Source organism: Brassica rapa, chromosome A05 (genome assembly GCF_000309985.2).
Source record: "Brassica rapa cultivar Chiifu-401-42 chromosome A05, CAAS_Brap_v3.01, whole genome shotgun sequence".
NCBI classification, from domain to species: Eukaryota; Viridiplantae; Streptophyta; class Magnoliopsida; order Brassicales; family Brassicaceae; genus Brassica; species Brassica rapa.
The window spans coordinates 19,341,288-19,363,115 of NC_024799.2; the positions used below are offsets into that span (position 1 = coordinate 19,341,288).

General features: G+C 37.8%; 3 protein-coding genes, 1 long non-coding RNA gene and 1 other non-coding gene across 6 annotated transcripts; 2 read left to right on the forward strand and 3 right to left on the reverse strand.

The window, feature by feature from the left end:
- Positions 1-65: 65 nt before the first annotated feature.
- On the reverse strand, positions 66-10,825 carry LOC117134065. The gene is made up of 3 exons (XR_004458183.1): positions 9,391-10,825; positions 2,703-2,705; positions 66-76 (listed from the first exon to the last, which is right to left on the reverse strand). It is a non-coding gene; the product is annotated as an uncharacterized LOC117134065 (long non-coding RNA).
- On the forward strand, positions 2,879-2,985 carry LOC117134559. The gene has a single exon (XR_004458743.1). It is a non-coding gene; the product is annotated as a small nucleolar RNA R71 (small nucleolar RNA).
- Positions 5,805-8,694, reverse strand: LOC117134062. Of its 2 annotated transcripts, none has more exons than XM_033291577.1 (2): positions 6,806-8,694; positions 5,805-6,729 (listed from the first exon to the last, which is right to left on the reverse strand). In XM_033291577.1, exons 1-2 carry the CDS (start codon positions 7,312-7,314, stop codon positions 6,603-6,605), a joined length of 636 nt encoding a protein of 211 aa, XP_033147468.1. In that variant the 5' UTR covers positions 7,315-8,694; the 3' UTR covers positions 5,805-6,602. The 2 variants fall into 2 exon arrangements, 1 of the variants encoding a protein (XP_033147468.1); XR_004458173.1 differs by having other exon boundaries at positions 5,816-6,729.
- Positions 10,826-11,052: 227 nt separating the features above from the next.
- LOC103869177 lies at positions 11,053-12,559 on the forward strand. The gene is made up of 3 exons (XM_009147233.3): positions 11,053-11,385; positions 11,523-11,635; positions 12,146-12,559. The coding sequence occupies exons 1-3, from the start codon at positions 11,253-11,255 to the stop codon at positions 12,407-12,409; spliced, it is 510 nt and encodes a 169-aa protein (XP_009145481.2). The 5' UTR covers positions 11,053-11,252; the 3' UTR covers positions 12,410-12,559.
- Positions 12,486-13,845, reverse strand: LOC103869175 (clavaminate synthase-like protein At3g21360). Its single transcript, XM_009147232.3, has 3 exons — positions 13,396-13,845; positions 13,053-13,306; positions 12,486-12,985 (listed from the first exon to the last, which is right to left on the reverse strand). The coding sequence occupies exons 1-3, from the start codon at positions 13,750-13,752 to the stop codon at positions 12,622-12,624; spliced, it is 975 nt and encodes a 324-aa protein (XP_009145480.2). The 5' UTR covers positions 13,753-13,845; the 3' UTR covers positions 12,486-12,621.
- Between the last annotated feature and the right edge of the window lie 7,983 nt (positions 13,846-21,828).

The window sequence follows — 21,828 nt, forward strand, 5'->3', positions numbered from 1 at the left end:
ATCACACAATCATTTCCCAATGTCAAACCCAACTCACATCTCTCACTAAAAGATCCTAAGAACTTTAACTCCTTCTCTTTGAAATCTACAAGGGATTTTTTCACAACCTCAAAACATTTTTTAGCTACTAACAACTTTGCTAGCCCCCTTTTCTTTTCTTTTTCTTTTTTTTTTCTTTTCTCTTTTTTTTTTCGTTTTTCTTTTCTTTTTCCTTTTTTTTTTATTTTTTTAGGCTGGGGGCCAAGACTTTCAAAACTTGAGCTATAGGCTTCTCTACTTATCCCAATAAAACAATTCACTTAAGCACAAAAAGTCTATTCTTTTCCTTTTTCATTTCTCCCAAATCATAATCACAACACTCACCCCCCACCTATAGCTAGACAATAGAGTGCCCAATCTAGCAAGAATGAAGATCAAGCATTGTCGTTCCCGATACTCTCAACATTATGCACATGTAAGACTTTCCGAAAAAGGCCTCACTCATCAAACAATGAAAGCTTAAAAGGAAGGAAAGGTTTTGGGAGTGGTCTACCACTAGAGTTTGTCAAAAAGATTGGCATAAAAGATGTGACAACTCAAGTGTGTATAGCCATGACTCAGTACACAAGGGACCATGAGCAAGAAGCATTAAGTTCGTTCAGTTCAAATAAGGTTGTAGTTGGCTTCAAAGACTGAGTTTCAGCAATCAACAAGTTTCAGGAAGAGTTTTCAAGGCTCGAAACATACAAGTCTTTTTGAGAGGTGCAAAAGCTACTCAGGTGCAACGTAGTGTTCTTTACAAGGCATTCAAATCATTGCTCCCAATGCAAGTGAATGCAACCTATATGCTCTAGACTCTCCTAAAAATGCAAATGATGCAAACTAAATGATTGATTTTTTTTTTTTTATCTATGCAAATAGGTATGCCATGCATGACTCAATGAAACAACATCAAAGCAAACATGATCAAATACTTGGTACCTCCCCCAAACTTGAGTGACACAGTCTCTGTGTCGTCAAGTAGAGAGAGAGATACCGAAAAGAAGACTAATATGCAAAAATGAAATGGTATATACAAGGGAGTGTGGTGGGTTACCTTCTATAGGGAATGAGTAGAGGGAGATGCTCCCTCCTCGTCGTCCTCAGGTGGTAACTCTTCAAGGTGCTCATCAGCAGGGTGTCCATCTCTTCAATGTAGAAGGCTTGCCCGAACACAGTTGGTTTCCTCATTTTCCTCTTGATGTCAAAGTGGAGGATGTTCTCTTTACCCAAATGGAGATCAATCGTGCCTTCCTTCACATTAACAATAGCTCCTGCTGTAGCTAAGAATGGCCTTCCTAGAATCAATGGGTCTTGAGCCTCCTCACCCATCTCAAGCACCACAAAATCTGTAGGATCTCATACCTTCCAATCTTCACAGGGAGGTCCTCTAAGATGCCCACAGGATACTTCACTGAACGATCAGCTAACACCAGAGAGAGTCTACACTTCTTGTACTGAGTGAATCCAAGCTTCTTTGCAACAGACAAAGGCATCAAGCTGACACTAGCTCCCAAATCGCAGAGACTTTTCTCAAATACCATAGGTCCAAGAGCACAAGGTAGTGTGAAGCTTCCTGGATCCTCTAATTTCTCTGGAACATCAAGCCTCTGGATGATGGCATTGCACTCATGGGTAAGATCATCATGCTTTCCATCTCCTTCTTCTTTGCAGCTACAACATCTTTCAGGAAATTGTTGTATTGAGGAATCAACATGAAAGCATCGATGATGGGCATTGCAACCTGAGCTTCACTCATTTGCTTCTCAAACAGAGCTTGTATTTCTCTAGCAGCTGCTTCTTGAATCTACCAGGGAATGGAAGTTTGGGTTCATAGGGAGGAGGAACAAAAGAACTTTCACTTGCTGGAGTAACAACTTCACCATCCTTTACTGTCTTCTTCTCCTCTCCAACCTTTCCTTTACCCTTGGCTTCCACTATCTTCTCCAAGATCTCGTCATTGATCTTCTCATCAACAATCACCACTTCATCATCTATGTTGATGGCAACCCCCTCACCTAATTTCTCAGCATCCTTGGTGAGGGTTCTAGGAGGTAACTGCTTACCACTCCTAAGGGTGATAGCTTTGGCCTCCTTGGAATTTTGGTCAGACTTTCCAGGTAGAGATCCTTGCTGGCGAATCTGGTGAGTGTTCATGGAAGCAAATTGATTCTCTAAATTCCTGACTGTAGAAGCAAGGTGTGAGAATTTGTTGTTTAGCTCATTGTAGCCCCCATCAATCTTGGAATGAAGGTTCTTCAACTCATAACCAACTTGCTTCTCACTTCTAGTCTGAGACTCCAAGATTTGCTTCAGTAAGGTATCAGTGCTGCTCTCTTGAGGAGCAGAGGAACCAGACGAGGGGTTTTGCTGAGGCTGATAGCTGCCTTGCTGGTTGTTTCTTGGCGGATAGCCACTCTGTTGGTTGTTTGGATAGGATTTCTGTTGGTAGTTGTTGTACTGAAAGTTGGGCTCCTTTTTGTACCAGCTACCATTGTTGTTGATGAAACACAACTCCTCTTGACCTTCCAAACCTTCAACCTCATTGACAGCAAGTGGATCTTCCTGCTTGGAGTTACCAACAAACTTCAGCTGCTCTTGGGTTGCTTTTTCAGCAATGAGTAGGTCGATCTTGTCTTCCAAAGCTTTGATCTCTTTCCTCGTCTGCTTATCATCTGTTCTACTGCCTCTGTCGTGGTCTCCACTGTAGACTGCATCACTCTTTACCATGTTGTCAACCAGTTCTTCTGCATCCTCCTCAGTTCTCCCCAAGAAGAACCCATTGCTAGCTGTATCCAGTCTGGCTCTGTACTTAGGAAGAGCACCACGGTAGAATGTGCTCAGTAAGCTCTCCTTAGAAAAGCCATGGTGTGGGCATTGAGCTTGGTAGCCCTTGAATCTCTCCCAGGCTTCACTGAAGCCTTCCAAGTTCTTCTGTTGAAAGCTGGAAATCTCGTTTCTCAGCTTAGCAGTTCTTGAAGTAGAGAAGAACTTCTCCAAGAATGCTTTCTTGCAGTCATCCCAAGTAGTGATGGAGTCACTGGGTAGAGACTTCTCCCACTGACGTGCCTTATCCGCCAAAGAGAAAGGGAATAGCTTGAGTTTTAAGGCATCTTCGGACACACCATTGGTTTTTGACAACCCACAGTAGCTGTCGAACCTGTCCAAGTGATCAAATGTATCCTCTAGAGCCAAGCCATGATACTTGTTGTTCTCGATCACGTTGAGGAGTCCTGATTTGATCTCAAAGTTGTTGGCTGCCACAGCGGGTGCTCGGATTCCCAATCTATGACCATGAATGTTGGGGCGGTCGTAAGTGCCAATGGGTCGAGCTGTTCGCTGTTGGTTTTGGGGTATGTCTCCCATATCAGTACTCAATCTCTGCAAGTGAGCATGTTGCTCTTCTTCTCTTCTATTTCTAGCACACTCTCTCTCTAAAGCTCTAATGTCTGCAGCTATTGGAACTAGGTTTGATGGACCCCTGCTCCTCAAGTTCATACACCTGTAGATTAAAGGGAGGTGAAGAAAGAGAATCAGTAACAAAAGAAAATAAAAATGACTTAGTCTCAAGCAAGTGACTAAATCTCAATGTTCAAATCTACTCAGAATTTGGCAACGGCGCCAATTTGATGTTAGGAGTTTTCAAGGCTCCTAAGACAAATGTTGTAGTATAGAAGATTGTCGAACCAGTTCTGAGGGATATCAAAGCACTGAGAATGCAAGTACTCACTTAATCTAAGTGCAACCAATGATTTAGATGAGTTTTAAACTACTACTAATACTAGAAAGCAATAACAGAATGATACTTTCTTGACTAAGGGAAAAGAGAACTCATGGGCATAGGGATTAGACCTTGGGTGATCAAGTATCGAACTAAGGATGGCAAATGATCAATCAAACTATCAGCCTTAAGCCTAGGCACAATTCTAAGCAAGCTCTATGTCTAGATGAATGCTCATTTGCTAACATATCTCAAACATCAAATGTCTTTGGTTGAATAATATGAAAGCAATCATTACTAACAAGTCTATTAGCTATCTTAGCATCTTTAACAACAAATGTCTTTGGCAAAGTATACTAAAAGCCTAGGAGAGTTGTCTCAGGCATTTCATCAAACACCTTTTGGGTGGGAAATGTCTATTGATCAACTTTTGAGTGGCCAACTCAGAAGATGCATTATGAATACTCTACTAGCAAGGAACAAGAATGATCTACACTAAAACATCCTAGAACTAACCTAATCACCCATAATCTCCCTAACCCATGAATTCAAAAGGTGATTACTCACTAATCTCCATGATTCCTCTTAAACCCATATTGGATTTCAGATTAACCATGTAGAGAAATAGATAAGAAATCAACAAGAACCCAAGATGAAAGCAATGAAATCTGAATCAAAAGAGGTTTTTTACTAGTTCTTCTCTAGAAAAGAGATTATCTTGCCTCCAATGGCTTACAAAGTACTTAACTTAGGTTTAGAAAGTGTAAAACATCAAAACAAATGACCAAAAGGCCCCTGAAATAACATAAAAATCGTCCAAGCAAAACACGCGGAGCGACCTAGCATAGTCGCTCCAGGAGGTCGCTCCCGACGCGTTTTTTTGTGTCTCGACGCGACAAAACGCGAGTGACTTGAGCTGGTCGCTCTGGCTGGTCGCTCTGGCTGGGAGCGACCTCGGTAGGTCGCTCTGAGAGGTCACTCTGCGATGCTCGACCAGGATGGATATGCCTCTAGTAAATTGATCATAACTCCTTCATTACATCTCCAAATGACTTGAAACCACTTCCATTAGAAAGCTAACTCAATTTTCTGTGTCTCCACAAAATCTTAGCAACAGAAGATTTCTCTAAAGGCTCCATCCATGCTGATCTTTCACCCCCTTTTGGATCACAATGCTCCCAAACATCTCAAATCACTCCATGGCACACTCCAGCATCTAATAAGGACAATGAATGCAAAATGCAACCTAGACATGGCTAAATCCTAATCTATATGATGAAAATGCTCATGGATGAATGGATAAAACAATGTAAATATGCAAGATATCAGGCATCTGCGGTGGAGGAGGACTCCAAGCAACTCTCTGAGAAGGCTGAGAGTCTGGAACTGCGGTGGAGGATGATGGACCGGAAGACGATGGACCGGAAGAAGATGTACCGGAACCATCGTCCCCAAACAAATCTTTATAGCTAGGTGCTCTGGATTTTCTTCTAGGAGCCATCTAAAAAAACTAAAATAAATTTAATCAATTACGACATAATAAAAATATTATTCCGTTACCTAACTAATCACCTAAACTAATTACCTAACTAATTACCTAACTAATCACCTAAACTAATTCCGTTACCTAACTAATCACCTAAACTAATTAAAAAAAAAAAAAAGAGAGAAGAGAGAGTTTACCTTAGAGAGAGCAAAGGAATTTGGGAGGAATGAGCGAGGCAGCCTCGCTCTCGGCGTCTCCTTATATAGATTAGGATTCGTCGTAAAAGCGAGGCCCGCGTTTTTCCATTTACGACGAATTTACCAGGCCCGCGTTTTTCTATTTACGACGAATTTACCAGGCCCGCGTTTTTTCATTTACGACGAAATTACCAGGCCCGTGTTTTTCGTTTTACGACGAAATTACCAGGCCCGTGTTTTTCGTTTTACGACGAAATTACCAGGCCCGCGTTTTTCCATTTACGACGAAATTACGACGCTTAACCCTAAACACCGAGAATGAAATCCCTAAACCCCAAAGTCACATATCATCTAACATCATATCTTATTTCATACTACTTCTTACTCTTTCTTTTAGAAAATGTTACAATAGAGAAATCCAACATTTGATACATATATTACATCACTCTAAATCGTTTTCGTTCTCATCACTATTACATCACTCTAAATCGTTTTCGTTCTCATCACTATCATTACAATCATCATCGTCTCTTCTCTCGAACTCGTCTTCACGTGCTTCATCTGTCGCATCTTCGGGAATATCTTCATATTGAAAGTTTTGCGGGTCGATCAAAAGGATTTCATCAGTTGGTTGTTCTGGTACCTCAACTTCAGTGATAGCGTCTTCTTCTTGCAAGGGCGGTTCTTCTCCAACGACAATGCGTCCACGAGGTGTAACTTTGATAGCAGTTACCCAGTTTATCCCAGAAGTTCGAAGCCGAGGATAAGGAAGGAAGCTAACTTGCTCGGCTTGTGAAGCTAAAATGAAAGGCTAAAATTTGTTGTATCTTCTCCCAAAATTGACATCAACAACACCAAATTTGTTATACCGAATCCCTCGGTTCACAACAGGATCGAACCATTCACATTTGAAGAGGATGCATTTTAGCTTCAATAACCCCGGAAATTCTACTTCAACAATCTCCTGCAATATCCCTTTCACACATATTCCGTAGTTACTCGTTGCCCGATGTCTCCCATACTCGTATGTGTGAAAGGTAAATCCTCGTGTGAAATACATAGGTGATGTGGTGACCTTTGCAACTGGACCTTGAACCAATTCGTGAAACCATACGGGATAATAAGGATCGTCATAATCAACATGCAAAAAACATATATATATTCTTAAACACTTACTTAATTAATATAATAGTATGAGATATATTACCTGTGATTTTAACCACTTGACAAAGTGCTTATCTTTACGTGTATCCACATCAGTTGCAGATATTCCTGGTATTGCTTCTTCAACTTGAGATACAAACATCCTGCAAATTGAACAAATAATCAAATCATACATAATTAATTTTAATTCATATAATTAACATTCACAAAAATATTTACCTTTCAAAGTAACGGGTCATTGCATCCTCGCAGTTGAGCAGAATATAAGTGTGGGCACTATGTTTATCTTCTTCACATGACCACCATACTTCTTTCGTTTTACCACCAAACCGTCCAATTTCGTAGAAAATGTCAGGAACACCATCAATTGGATATGATGTCGGTACTCCACCATCATCATATCTCCTAGGAACTCTTTTTCTCGTACGAACAGTTGGAGCAAAGTAGTATGATGTGAAGTTAGATGTTTCGGCTGTCAAACTCCCTGCAACTATTGAACCTTCTACCTTTGCAAGATTTCTTGCTTTCCCCTTCAAATGTTTCATCTGTCGCTCATACGGATACATCCATCCGTTGTGAACAGGTCCACGAAGCAATGCTTCATACGGTAGGTGGACAACTAGATGCTCCATGACGTCAAAAAATGAAGGAGGAAATATCTTCTCCAGGTTGCACAATATGATCAGAATGTTCTGATGAAGTTGTTCGATGACTTCTTCTTTGAACATACGTGTGCTAAGATCTCTGAAAAATGCTCCGATGGTTGTATATTTTAAAAGGAATCAAATTAATAACATTTCGTAACATATGTATATATATAAATTTATAATTACCTGCAAGTGCTTCGTGGACATTTGCTGGAAGGAGCTCGGCAAAAGCAAATGGAAGCAGTCGTTGCATAAACACATGACAATCATGACTTTTCATTCTGGAGAACTTTTGACCTCGTTCAATACATCTTGACATATTTGAAACATAACCATCAGGAAACTTAACTTCCGATGCAACCCAGTCAAACAAGGTTGTTTTGGCTGCTGATGACAACCGGAAGATGGGAACATGAACGTTTCCATTGCTCTTGATATGTAACTCACTTCTTGAGCAAATATCAGGTAAGTCCATCCTTGACTTTTTGTTATCTTTTGTCTTCCCAGGGACGTTAAGTAATGTATTCATGATGTTCTCAAAAACGTTTTTCTCGATATGCATGACATCCAGATTGTGGCGTAAGAGAAGATCCTTCCAATAGGGTAGCTCCCAAAATATACTTTTCTTATGCCAATTGTGACATACACCATACCCATCAGGCATATTTCCAGTAACATGCCAATTTCCTCCAACCTTAACTGTTTCCTGAGCTCCGTAATAATCAATGTCCGCTTCGATCTGCTGGCCGGTGAGATATGGAGGAGGACTGTCTCTGACAATTTTTTTGTGTCGAAACAATGTCTTATTTCTTCTGTACGGATGGGCAAGTGGAAGAAACCGACGATGACAATCAAACCAACAACTCTTCCTACCATTCTTCAGTTGAAAAGCATCCGAGGATCCAAGACAATACGGACAAGATAATCTTCCATGTGTTGTCCAGCCAGACAACATCCCATAAGCAGGGAAATCACTTATCGTCCACATCAAAACTGCTCGCATCGTAAAATTGTTTTTCAAGGAACAATCGTACGTCCTCACCCCTTCTGACCACAATTGCTTTAGCTCTTCTATCAACGGTTGAAGAAAAACATCAAGAGACCATTTTGGATGCTTCGGCCCTGGGATTAATAAGGTCAAAAATAGAAATTCTTGTTCCATGCACATATCCGGCGGTAAATTATACGGCGTAAGAATTACTGGCCACAAAGAATATTGTCTACCAGACATTCCAAATGGACTAAATCCATCGGTGCATAACCCAAGATAGACATTCCGAATATTTGTAGCAAAATCTCCGTGTACCTTGTTGAAATGTTTCCACGCTCTTGCGTCTGATGGATGTGCAACCTCACCATCTCTCTGGACATGTTCGGCATGCCACCTCATCGACGCAGCAGTCCTCTCAGATTGATATAATCTTTTCAATCTGTCTGTAATTGGTAGGTACCACATCCTTTGGTACGGTACCCTATTCCTCCCACGGCCTTGCGGTTTGAATCGTGGTTTTTTGCAGAATCGACACTCTTCTAACTTGTCATCTTCCTTCCAGTAGATCATGCAGTTGTCAATGCAAACATCAATCATCTCCGAGGGTAACCCAAGACTATAAACCAATTTCTGAATCTCATAATAAGATTCAGCAGACACGTTGTCTTCTGGCAAATACTCTTTAAACAACTCCGCCCATGCATCCATGCAATTCTCAGGTAAATTATGATCCGTTTTAATATTCATCATCCTAGCTGCTAGAGACAATTTAGAGAGACTTTCTCTACAACCAGTGTAGATTGGTTGATTTGCAGCATCTAGCATTTCATAAAACCTTTTTGCATCCAAATTAGGTTCTTCTACATTTCCAGTTCCATCTGCTATTGTTGTAGTTGTTTCTAAAAATGCATCACTAATCATATCTGGAACCCTATCATGATCTACCATCTGCTCCTCTTGATGATAATTATGTTCATTATGCACATGATTCAGTTCTTCATTATGATGAGCATCCTCAAAATTAGCATTACTACTACTAGCTTCATTTCCCCCATAACCCTCTCCATGTTGATACCAAATGTAGTACTGTGGTGTAAATCCTCTGTTTACTAAATGATTCCATACAGTTTCACTACGTGCAAATTTTGAATTCTTGCATTTTGAACAGGGGCAGAACATCTTACCGCTTTCCTGCGTGATCGGTGTACAGCCCGCCTGGTGCACGAATGTCTCTAGCCCGTTCAGAAATGCATTCGTCACTCTCCCGTCCGAATCTTTGTGCAAATACATCCAACTTCGTAACTCGTAAATACTACCGCCACCGACCATTTTTTCTTCTATTTTTTTTTTAAATTTTTTTTTTCCGTTTGGGTCTTGTGAGGAAGAGAGTTGTGTGTTGTGAGGAAGAAAGTTGTGGGAAATGACATATATATAGAGAAATTTTCGAGTTGGGTAGTTGAAATATAACAACGATTTTACAAGGAAACTTTTACATGGATTTTACATATTTTTTTACAACGACTTTACAACGAACTTCGATAAGTTTTTCACCTAAATATAACGGTAACATGATTCGTTGTAATATCGATGTAAAGTTTTCTTTTCGACGTACTTACGTCGTAATATTACATGGCGTTTACGACGAAATTTGGTTTCGTTGGGTTCGTCGTAATTGCGTTGTTAACCCACCATTTACTATTTCTAAGACAACGATAAGGAACCTGTGTCGTTCGTCTGTCTGCCAATTCAGTGGAACGACAAGGAGAAAGTGGACGGAAGTGCAGCTGGTTTGTACTTGAGAGGAACCTTTGCGATGGTCGGAGGTTCCACTCAAGTATAAACCAACTGCACTTCCCTCCATTTTCTCCTTGTCGCTCCACTGAATTGGCAGACAGACGAATGACTCATGTTCGTTATCGTTATCTTCGAAATAGTAATTGGTGGCTGAATGAGGAGTTGTGTGTTGTGAGGAAGAGAGTTGTGTGTTGTGAGGAAGAGAGTTGTGGGAAATGACATATATATAGAGAAATATGGTAAGTTTTACATGGATTTTACATAGAAAATTTACAACGCGTTTACAACGAATTTAGGTAAGTTAAAGCACATTGAATATACGTTTTCACCTTTATATAACGGTAACACGATTCGTTGTAATGTCGATGTAACGTTTACAACTATTTCGCATTCCACGTACTTTCGTCGTAAACTTACATGGACTTTACGACGAAAACGTTTCGTCGTAAATTACCATGGAGTTTACGACGAAGTTATGTCTCGTCGTAATTGCGTTGTAAAGCGTATGTAAATTTACGAGGAAATTATTTCCTCGTAAAACGCCGTTGTTACTGCTACGTTTTCTTGTAGTGATCGAACATGCGACTTTTGGCAGTCGTTTGTGATAATCTCAAAGAACCAGTAGGCCACTTTGATATCTCATTTTGTTATTGTATTGTGAGTCACAGAACAAGCTAGGCAATAAGAAGGGATCTCAGACTATTCTTAACTACCTCCACACATAATTGAATGTACACCATCACAATAGAAGCCTGATCTCTACTAACCATGATAGGGACAACAACAACAAGAGTTTGAACAAAGAGAAGAGTATAAAGATATAAAACATGAAATAAAGCTACAAGTAATATTATTATACGAACCTGATCTCTACTAACCGTGGAAGCCCATTATAGAGACCAATGATGGCACGGTTACGATCATTCACATGACCATCTTGATCACTCCGAGAGGAGTTTACTGACCTCTGGGCTGAAAATTATATGGGCCTTTATCCATATTGTTTGGGCTAAACAACCAAAAAAAAAAAAAGTGGGTTTGGAGGTTCTGTGCGCGAGTTCGAAAACCCATTCAAGGCAAACACGTTCCTTCACTTTCTTGGTTCTCTCTCTCTGTGCCTCCTGAATAAGGCAGGGGAAGGGAAGGGAGGGCTACCGTTATATCCCTCCACATTGTAACCATCATCTGCAAAACAACACAGAGTTGTAATCTCTTGTATAATAAGAGTATCTCAATGGGTCAGCAACTGCGTCGAGCCGTTGGGAGAGTCAAAGAAGTTGAAAAGTTTCCATCAAGGCTCGATCGGAGATCTCTTCCAAAAGAAGAACTCAGCGCCGGGAAATCTCCGTCTATCAATGATGTTTCTGGTATTCGGAAGTTTTCACATTTCTACTTATCAACACTGATTTGATGTTGCAGAATCTTGGATTTTGTTTCTTCTCTAGACATGTTCCTTTTGTTTTGTTTTTTTTCTTGAATCTGAGTTTTGTTGGGTATTTTCAAGCTCGAGGAAGCAGCAGTGATGATAGTGAAAGAGACCCACAATACGATACAATGTTGAACCAAATGGTTGGGAGAATAAAGGCTAAACCCGGTGGTAAAGCTGAGATGGGCGAGGTTACTAGTGTCTTGTTTTTTTTTTTTTTTTGATGTTATCAGGACAAGTATATATGTGCTATTAAGTTAGTGTCCATCCTAATCCATCCACAAACGGCTAAGTTTTTTACTGTACTATGTCTGTGTTATCTCAACTTGTGTGACTGTGTGAGGTTTTTTTTTTCATTAGTCATGTAAAGATCTTGTAGCTGATTGAATTTAAGTTGATAGTTGGATGAAGGTTTCTTGAACATTGCCGACTTGTTACCTATTGTAAGGTGATAATAATATTTTCACAGATGGTGTTGGGGTCTCCTACACGCTAGAGTATATTATATTTGGCATGAGTAACTGTTATATGTCGTCTAGCCCCAAACAGACTGTATCCCATATCCTGCTGTTGATCTTAGTGCTGCTGATTGTGTAGATTAAGTTAAATGAGAGATGAACTGTGAGGATATTGATAAAATAATAGTATCATATTCTTGTCTTTCCGTCTTAACAAAAGGTCATGCTTTGTGATTTAAACAGGCATCGGTAGTGGAAACGTCGAAAAGGCCACTCCCAAAGCTCCGGAACACTACTCCTGAATCAACAAGGTACGAGGCAAAACCGGTGCCGCAAGGAACACTAAACGTGGCTCAAGTGAGACACATCATGCTTCTCTATCAGGGCAAGGCTCAGGATCACAAGGGTCCAATGACTCTGAACGAAATTGCCAAAAACTACAGGATTGACGTCTCCCAGGTCCAGAAAAATCACCCAGTTCCTGTCCTTGCCACCAGAGGCTACTGATAAGCAGAAGAAACGATATGAATAAAAAGTAAAGACACTTATGTGCGTCTATGTAACACAGAACCAGAGATGACAATGACTTCGAATTTTTATTCTTTCTCTAAGGAATAATGTAAGACACTAGTAGCTAAGAATACAAAGCTTTAGTCACGTGTGACAATACCATAAGGATGAGTTTGTATACAGGTTGTGGAACAAGACAATATAACAATCTATTTGCAGAGCGATGCAAGCACTCTGCGAGGAGGAACAAACGGTCTACGTGAGTGAAGAACAGCCCAGTTGTCTATCAGCAGAACATCTCCTCTCTGCCACGGAACAGCAACACATTCTTCTTCGAGTATCCTTAAACAGTCATGGACTATATCTTCCGGTAAAGGCTCCCCATCTCCAAAAGTCACAGCCTTCCTTGGCTCATTCCTCTTATCCTCCCACCCTGTGTAAGCAGCCACCATGCTGTTAAACCACACTTTACGATTCCTCGACTTGTCAAACTTGATCGCTGGGATTGGACCCATTATAGTCTTGGCTCCTCCTTCCTCGGTCCACTCCAGTTTCATTCCTAGCTTAGCCGCCCTGTCGATTCAAAGTCCTCAGTGTTATCAAGAGAGAGACTATTAAGAGATGATGAAGTTAAAGTTACCTTTCCTCAGCAACGTTCTTGTCATGAGTCAAGAATGTTGATTTCCAGCCACGGCCGATGGGGGAAGAAGGATCATCATCTTCACCTAAAACCCTGACGTAGACCAAACCATGTTCCTCCAACCTCTGAACAAACTCTGGATGCTTCTCCTTCATTCTCTCGTACACAACGTGACTCAACACGATAGGTGTCTCTCCTCCAGAGTTAGGCTCCACCTCGCAGTAAAAGAACAACTTTGATGGAAACTCAGGAACCTAACAACAAACATCTTTCAAAGATCCAATTTTTATATATTCATTGTAATAAAAAAAAAAAAAAGATAAAACCTTTTTTTAAAACAGACCTGAGCCATCTCGTGGTGAAATGGGATCTTTTGATCAGGTGGGGACTCGTTGGCGGTGAAGACACGTCCTACGACGCTAGTGCGTGGCGCGGCGCCTCCTACGTAAGGAAGCTCGTCGAAACCGAAAGCCTCAACGACGTCGTTGAAGTCGGTGGCGGAGTTCACGGGGAAGCCTCTGAAGAGGACGGCTCCGGATCGGTGGAGGAGGGAGTCGAGATAGGGTTTGTGGGTGGTGATGGTTTGTGTGAAGAGTGGGAGAGACGGAGCGGGGAGTGACGGCGAGATTACCGCCGGGAAAGGTTTCGATTCGTAGAGCTTTTGCTGTGGGATTCGAGTTTCGACAAACGGTTCGGCCATTTTTGTCGATGTTTCTAATTTTTTTTCAGGCTATGTTCTTGCAAAAGTCTGTTGCTCGACAATTCGTGTCAGTATCTGAGTATGTCCATGTGTACTCACTCAATGTTGTTTGTTATCTCTAACGATTGATTTATGAAAATAAAAAAGCTATTAAATTCATATTTAGCTCTCCTTTTTCACATGGAGGTTTTTAACATTTTTTTACAGTTTTCTTAGCAAAATCAACAAAAATTCAAATATATTTTCACATTGAATACTTTAGGGAAATTGGATTCTATAGCACAAAAAAAAATTATAATTAAGTCAGTAGCTCTTTACCCTAAAACACAACGGTACACCGTATATTTTCTATAATAATACCTTTATACCCCACTCGCAACCGGCTAGAATTAAAATAAAAAAAAAATTCATCTTTTCTTCTTTGACATCGTGGCCTCTTCATCTTCACTCACACATTAACTGTTATTTTTGGAAGATAAAATTAATTAGTTTCACTGTTAAAAGCGTTTCCGGCGACTGGTTGCGGTGAAGGGTCTACGAAGAGTCATAAGCATCGTTATTTAAGATCTACTCACACCGTCCGTCATGTGTGTTGTGGGATTTATGGGCTTTTGTCAGTGAGTTCGGTGACGATTTCTTCAACATACAGTAGTAGTCATAAAATTGCAGAGGTTAGTCTTTTTGTTTCTGATATATTCAACGATTGATACTGCATGTCCCAGTTTAAGAGTAGATGAATCAAAATTGAGATTGCATGCCGCAATCGGTATCTGTAAAGCCCTGGAACCGCAAGTTTGTGGCTTCAGTGTCGTATAGTATGGTTGATTCTATTCCATATCAGTGTCATAGTACATACTTCTACTTACATAGTGTATACCGCTATATTATGTCTGAAAAAAAGGACGAGGGGAAGAAGATGAAGTTGCAGACCATACTATATTCGTTAGAATTATAGTATAGTATGTATTATTATTACGGTTATTTATGTAAGGTTACTATACTATTAGATATAGTATTCTATTCTTTACATTTCTCTATATTATTTTCTTTATATATAATTGTTTATAGATTGTATTTGGGTTTATAGGATCTTACCTAGGGTTTAGATTTATTAAGTAGAGATTTGAGTATAGGAGGATTAGGTGGTTCATTATTTACGTATGTTGTGTTAAATCTATATTATATTTGCATTATCTATAGGATTATGTTCTATTTGAAATTACTTACTATACTGTATATTTGTTTTTCATTCTGTTTGACAGTGTGTTATATTTTTCTCCATATGGTAAATAAATTGGTGACGTTGTCTTCGCTCTCTCGTGTGATGCTAAACGACCACGTCATCTCTACCAGTAACCGGCAACTTGTACATTGAAAGGACAAAACCGGACTTTTCTTTACCTAAATGTTAGCGAATGAATTATGTCAAAATCACTGATATATTCTTCATTTCCATTAGTGTTTTGTATATTGAGCAAATTCTCCCAATACTTTATTTGTTTCTTTTTTTTTTAAAAGGATCCTCACTCTCAATCGTAACCCTATGTGGCTGCTAAATTTGTATTATATAGACAAGGAATATTCGAATCAATTTAGCCAATGCCCGTCAAAACACTGAGTTCAATTCGTACTAGGAAAAATTATTTACAATACTTAGATTCCCGTCAAAGAAACGAAATCACATTTTTTTAAACAAAAAAAAAGACACCGGGTGAATTTAAGCATTTATATACTAGTTTTTATTGGTCAACACAAATACGGATATACCATATATACGCATAAATGACTGTTATTGGATGAATTCCCCTTAAGAGGTTCATTATATTGAATAGGATATACCATATATACACATAAATGACTGTTATTGGATAAATTCCCCTTAAGAGGTTCATTATATTGAATAGGCTATATAAAGCTAAAGTTGTTAAACATATCACATATAAATACTAGAAAATTAGGAATATTCTCCTATATTCTTTCACCCTCCCGCAGTCGAAGCATCGTATGGTAAGATGGTCAGACTGGATCGGAACTGCTGAAAGAGTGTTGCCGGGAGTCCTTTGGTAAAGATGTCCGCATATTGGAGTGGTGTTGGTACATATAACACTTTCACTTTGTCGATGGCCACCTTCTCGCGTACGAAATGGATATGTAGCTCCATGTGTTTTGATCTTTGATGTTTGACGAGGTTAGAAGAGAGGTATACTGATCCAATTTTGTCGCAGTAGACGACAGAGGCTTTGGTGATCTTGTAGTGGAGTTCAAGCATTAGGTTGCGTATCCAGCATAGTTCTGCAACCGTGTTGGCCACGCCTTTGTATTCAGCTTCAGAGCTCGATCTTGAAATTGTTTGTTGTCTATTAGCTGACCAGGAGACTAGACTGGGGCTGAGAAAGACACAGAACCCTGAGGTGGATCTTCGTGTATCAGGACAGCCTCCCCAGTCTGCGTCTGTATAAGCTGTCAAAGTGTCGATATTCCCTCTATAGAGCTGTTGTCCATGTGAAATTGGGCCCTTTACATATCGTATGATGCGCTTCAAAGCTTGAAAGTGTGGAACGCGAGGGTCATGCATATAGAGACAAATTTAATGGACTCCGTAGGAGATGTCGGGGCGTGTGAATGTGAGGTATTGTAAGGCGCATGCTAAGCTGTGATATTCTGTGGGGTTCGCAAGCTTGTCTCCTTCTTCAGCTGAAAGTTTGGATTTGATGTCTACGGGCGTGGTGACCAGTTTAGACGTGCCCATGTTTGCGCGCTTGATTATGTCTTGAGCATAAGCGCTTTGACTAGAAAGAGGCCTTGTTTGTTGAAGTCCGCCTTTATTCCTAGGAAGTGCTGCAGACGACCAAGATCAGTCATGGGAATTTCGGTTTGAGTGCCTCAATGATTTTGTTGAGGAGTGTTGTTGATGATGATGTTAAGACAATGTCATCAACGTATAATAGAATGTATGCTAGTTCAGCTCCTTTCCTGAATTCAAATAAAGATGTATCTGTCCTGCTTATGACAAAGCCAAGTTTCATTAGAAATTTTGCAAAGTGCGCATTCCAGGCTTTTGGAGCTTGCTTGAGGCGAGAGATAGCCTTTCGAAGCTTGCAGACATGGTTGGGATGTTGCTTGCTGACAAACCCAGGAGGCTGATGCATGTAGACTGTCTCCTCTATGTCTCCATGGAGGAAGGTGTTTTGTACATCCAATTGATGTATCGGCCAGTTGTTTGCAACACCTATGTGGAGTACAGTTCGAATGGTTGTTGGTTTTACCACTGGAATAAAAGTTTCATTGAAGTCAATACCTGCCTCTTGTGATTTACCATTCGTAATTATACAAGACTTGTGCTTCTTAAGCTTCCCATTCCCTTCGTATTTGTGTCTGTGGAGCCACATTGACCTGATAAGATTGACATTTTTTGGATGTGGTACCAAGTCCCAAGTCATAGTCTTAATCATAGCACCATATTCATCAAACAATGATGGGTTCTAGTTAGGGTCGGCTAAGGCTTGGATGTGGCTCTTTGGTAGTAGCGATTTGGTAGTGGTAAGAAGGGAGACTATAGGTTTAGGTTTTGTGATTCCTGACCGTGCTCTCGTTGTCATTGGGTAATGAGATGGAGTCGTCTGAATCGTGTTAATGGGTGGGTTTGTTTGTGTTGGCTGTGGTGCCGGCAGAGGTTTTGTAAGGATGGTTTTGAAAATGGGTGCTGGTTCATCTTGATGGTCAAGAAAGTGATACTTTGAGCCATCATGTTTTGGTTATGCAGCAGGAAATTTGTCCTCGTCAAAGTAGACATGTCTGGAGAGGATTATTTTGTTGGTTTTTAGGTTTAGACAATGGTAACCACGGTGTTGAGATGGGTAGCCAAGAAATAGACAAGGTGTAGAGCGAGGTGAGAGTTTAGGGAGATGAGAGTGGTTGAGGTTTGGAAAGCATAAGCAACCGAACACTCTTAAGTGGCCATAGGTCGGGGTTGATGAAAGAGGACAATATGAGGTATTTGGTTTTGGATTGCTGCAGAAGGAATGATGTTGATGAGATGAACCGCGACATGGAGGGCTTCAACCCAATAACTCGGTGAAAGTTTATCCTGAGCAAGTAAAGACCGTATAGCATTGTTGATCGTTCGGATCATGCGTTCGGACTTACCGTTTTTCTGAGACATATGGGGACAGGAAAATCTAACTTGGATTCCATTCGTATCAAAATAATTTTGAAATTGAATGTTGTTATATTCTCCTCCTGACAAATTGGAAGTTTTTAATTGTTGTTTTGAAGTCAGAAAGAGAATAGAAAAGAGATGTAAGAGAAGAGATGATAGATAGGAGTTGGCGTAGAAGAAAAAAAAAACTTAGATCAGAAGCTATAGCTCTGATATCATGTTATTGGGTGAATTCCCTTTGAGAGGTTCATTATATTGAATAGGTTATATAAAGCCAAAGTTATTACACATATCACGTAATACAGTGAGATATTAACAAGATAGATACTAGAGAATTAGGAATATTATCCTATATTCTTTCAATGACTAGCAAAATTAGTTAGGTTATAAGGCAAGTTAAAAAAAATCTTACTTAGGTTTACGATACATTGTTCTTTAGCTTAGCAGCAGCGTCAGCATGCATGTCTCCAAAGGAAAAAAAAATTGAGGAACAAGTTAAAATATTAGAAAAATTGCTTTAGATACATTGGAACTTCACTTAATCGAATAATTAAGCTTTTGCATATACTAACATTTAACACACAGAAAGAAAAATTGTTATAATTGTTTTCTTCAGTGAGCCGTTTGCCACAATGAGTTCTTATTACCTACGGCATACGAGCTATTACATACTGTGTGTATTATAAAATATTAATGGATTATAAACGAGATCATACGAATTATATTGATGAAAAAATATTATAATATTACTCCTATGGGTTAATTTTACGTTGTTTGAATCTGGTATTGTAAAATCTATTTTTTGGTTGCTGATGATGTATGTAGACCGTATGTGCAAGTATGCTGTCGATACTATAAAATACTTGTGGTCGTGTAATATGACCCAGCATCGAGTTTTCGATGGTAGATTATTGCATTCAATTAGTTATCTAATAGAATTCTGAATCAAATTATATTTAATTTTGCTTTTAGTCATAGTTGCAACTTGCATGCATGGAAAATAGTTGACTTTTTGTAACTCAAGAAATAGTTTACTTTTCTCAGCCAAAACTAGGTGATCTCATTCCCATAGTTATTTATAAAGACATTTTCTTACGTGGCTTCCGTCTTGCGGATGGGGCTCACTGCTCACTGGCCATTCTTTTAGTTTGAAGTACCAACAAGACGTCATTGCACGTAATGAATTAGAATGGTTTTGAAAAGAGTTTCTCACTCATATTTGCATATTATGCGATTATGTAACGTTTTTATAACCAAATTTAGCTATCTTCTATATCCATTTGTTAAGTAGTCGTTTTTTTTTTGCTGAACTATTAATATCAAATACCAAGAAATTCAAATTTGTGGAAAAGTTTGTATGAGTATTAATGATTAAATTTTTTTTGTTCTCGAGTACTACTTCATGTGGAAAACAATAAACTACCAACGTTCTAATGGCCTACTAGTAGTTCTCGGGTTTACATCATTTTGATACAAAGTGTTATTTTAAAAAATTAAGATCTGAAATTTCCATAATTAAAAAATAATAAACAGGAATAGTTTGTTAGCAATTCTCTTTTAACTATTTTTTTCAAACCCTGAAAATATATTATAACTACTCATATGGGTTAATTTTATGATGTTTGAATCTGGTATTATGAAATCTATTTTTGGTTGCAGGTGATGTATTTAGACCGTTTGTGCAAGGAACTTTTACACTGATAAAAAATCTGCAGACTTCACTAAATACTTTTTTAAGAGGATGTTGAATTCAAAGGAACGATACTAATTGAATACTTTTCGCTTGCAGTGTAATTAGAGCATCTCTAAAAAATAACTCTATTTTGAAGTTTCCAAAATTCTATATTTGAAGTTTCAATGTATTTTTCTCCAAAAGTAAAACTTCAAACCAAACTTCAAAATTATTTATATTTTACACTATAGTCATTATATTTGTCATAGTTGATGTAAATTCGTAAGACTTCTATAAATAACTAGTACATATATATAAATATTACAGAAATATTAATTAAAAAAATCTTACACTAAAATATAAAATTATAAATAAAAGTACATTATTAAATATTAAACTGCAAGCAAATAATATATTATTCCATAAAATTATTTTCGTAATGCTCTCATATATGATCAACTAGTGCATTTAGAAGTAAAAAATGATTCTCTTTTTTTTTTATTTGTAGATTACGAGCCAAAAATTGTTGAAATATAATATCCTCATAATATACCCGCTGATAGTTTGATATCATCAAACGAAAAAATCATTGATCTTTTAAACGAAAGTACAACAAGCAGGAAAAAATGTCATGAGATGATTGAATTACGACTGCAAAATGAAGCAAAAAAATTAGCTTTTAAAGAAGTAAAAGAGGAAAATAAAATATTTCTAAAAAACTTAGCTTCTATCGATGATGTTAATATTTGTGAATACATTCGATCTGAACAAGAAAGAATGGTACGAAAAAGGCGTCAAGAGAAACAACAACAATCATCTTCGGTTACACAAAATTTGTTTGGGCAATATTTTAGAGATTTGGGAGGTTTTGGAGCAAATTTACCAGACTATTAGTGTTGTTATAATATTTAAATTTGAGTGATAATTATGTTTTCATGTATCTTTTTAATAAGTTTTTATTATGGTTTTTTGTAATATTCTTGTTGTTTAATTCTAGTTTTAAAATATTATAAATCTTTTTAAATTTTTTTAATTAATTTCACGTGTAAAACTTAAATTTATAAAACAAATTTAAAATATTTATGAGATATAAAATTTATAAGGATTAAAACAATAAACAAAAAAATATTTAAAAATTATAAATATGATCTATAATTGTAAGGACCAAAATGCAAATAAAAAGATGAAATTTCAAATTTGAATTTTTGAAAAGTGAAACTCTATATTTAGAGTTTCACTCTTCAAAACTTCAAATTTAAAGTTTTGAAGTTTTTTTTTGGAAAGCAAAAAAACTCTATATTTGGTGTTATAGAGTTTCTTTTGGAAATGCTCTAAGAGCATCTCCAAAAAGGAACTCTATTTTGAAGTTTCCAAAACTCTATATTTGAAGTTTCAATGTATTATTCTCCAAAAGTAAAACTTCAAACCTAACTTCAAAATTATTTATATTTTACACTATAGTCCTTATATTTGTCATAGTTGATGTAAATTCATAAAAACTTCTATAAATAACTAGTACATATATATAAATATTACAGAAATATTAATTAAAAAAATCTTACACTAAAATATAAAATTATAAATAAAAATACATAATTAAATATTAAACTGCAAGCAAATACTCCATTATTCCATAAAATTATTTTCGTAATGCTCCCATATATGATCAACTAGTGCATTTCTTATACCCGCTGATAGTTTGATATCATCAAATGAAAAAATCCTTGATCTTTTAAACGAAAGTACAACAAGCAGGGAAAAGGGTCATGAGATGATTGAATTACGACTGCAAAATGAAGCAAAAAAATAGCTTTTAAAGAAGTAAAAGAGGAAAATAAAATATTTCTAAAAAACTTAGCTTCTATCGATGATGTTAATATTCGTGAATACATTCGATCTGAACAAAAAAGAATCGTACGAAAAAGGCGTCAAGAACAACAACAACAATCATCTTCGGTTACACAAAATTTGTTTGAGCAACATTTTGGAGATTTGGGAAGTTTTGGAGCAAATTTACCAGACTGCTAGTGTTTTTATAATATTTAAATTTGAGTAATAATTATGTCTTCATGTGTTTTTAATAAGTTTTTATTATGGTTTTTTGTAATATTCTTGTTGTTTAATTCTAGTTTTAAAATATTATAAATCTTGTTTTAAATTTTTTATTTAATTTCATGTATAAACTTAAATTTATAAAACAAATTTAAAATATTTATGAGATATAAATTTTTTAAGGATTAAAACA

What these genes read in the sequence shown, in the direction of transcription:
- LOC117134062 (XM_033291577.1), bottom strand. Translation starts at nt 7,314, where the DNA reads ATGTTCAAAGAAGAAGTCATCGAACAACTTCATCAGAACATTCTGATC. An exon ending in ATGACCCGTTACTTTGAAAG is followed by an intron (nt 6,730 to 6,805) that starts GTAAATATTTTT and finishes TTCAATTTGCAG; the next exon opens with GATGTTTGTATCTCAAGTTG.
- LOC103869177 (XM_009147233.3), top strand. Translation starts at nt 11,253, where the DNA reads ATGGGTCAGCAACTGCGTCGAGCCGTTGGGAGAGTCAAAGAAGTTGAA. An exon ending in GTCTATCAATGATGTTTCTG is followed by an intron (nt 11,386 to 11,522) that starts GTATTCGGAAGT and finishes GGTATTTTCAAG; the next exon opens with CTCGAGGAAGCAGCAGTGAT. An exon ending in GTAAAGCTGAGATGGGCGAG is followed by an intron (nt 11,636 to 12,145) that starts GTTACTAGTGTC and finishes TGATTTAAACAG; the next exon opens with GCATCGGTAGTGGAAACGTC.
- LOC103869175 (XM_009147232.3), bottom strand. Translation starts at nt 13,752, where the DNA reads ATGGCCGAACCGTTTGTCGAAACTCGAATCCCACAGCAAAAGCTCTAC. An exon ending in TTCACCACGAGATGGCTCAG is followed by an intron (nt 13,307 to 13,395) that starts GTCTGTTTTAAA and finishes GTTTGTTGTTAG; the next exon opens with GTTCCTGAGTTTCCATCAAA. An exon ending in AAGAACGTTGCTGAGGAAAG is followed by an intron (nt 12,986 to 13,052) that starts GTAACTTTAACT and finishes TTGAATCGACAG; the next exon opens with GGCGGCTAAGCTAGGAATGA.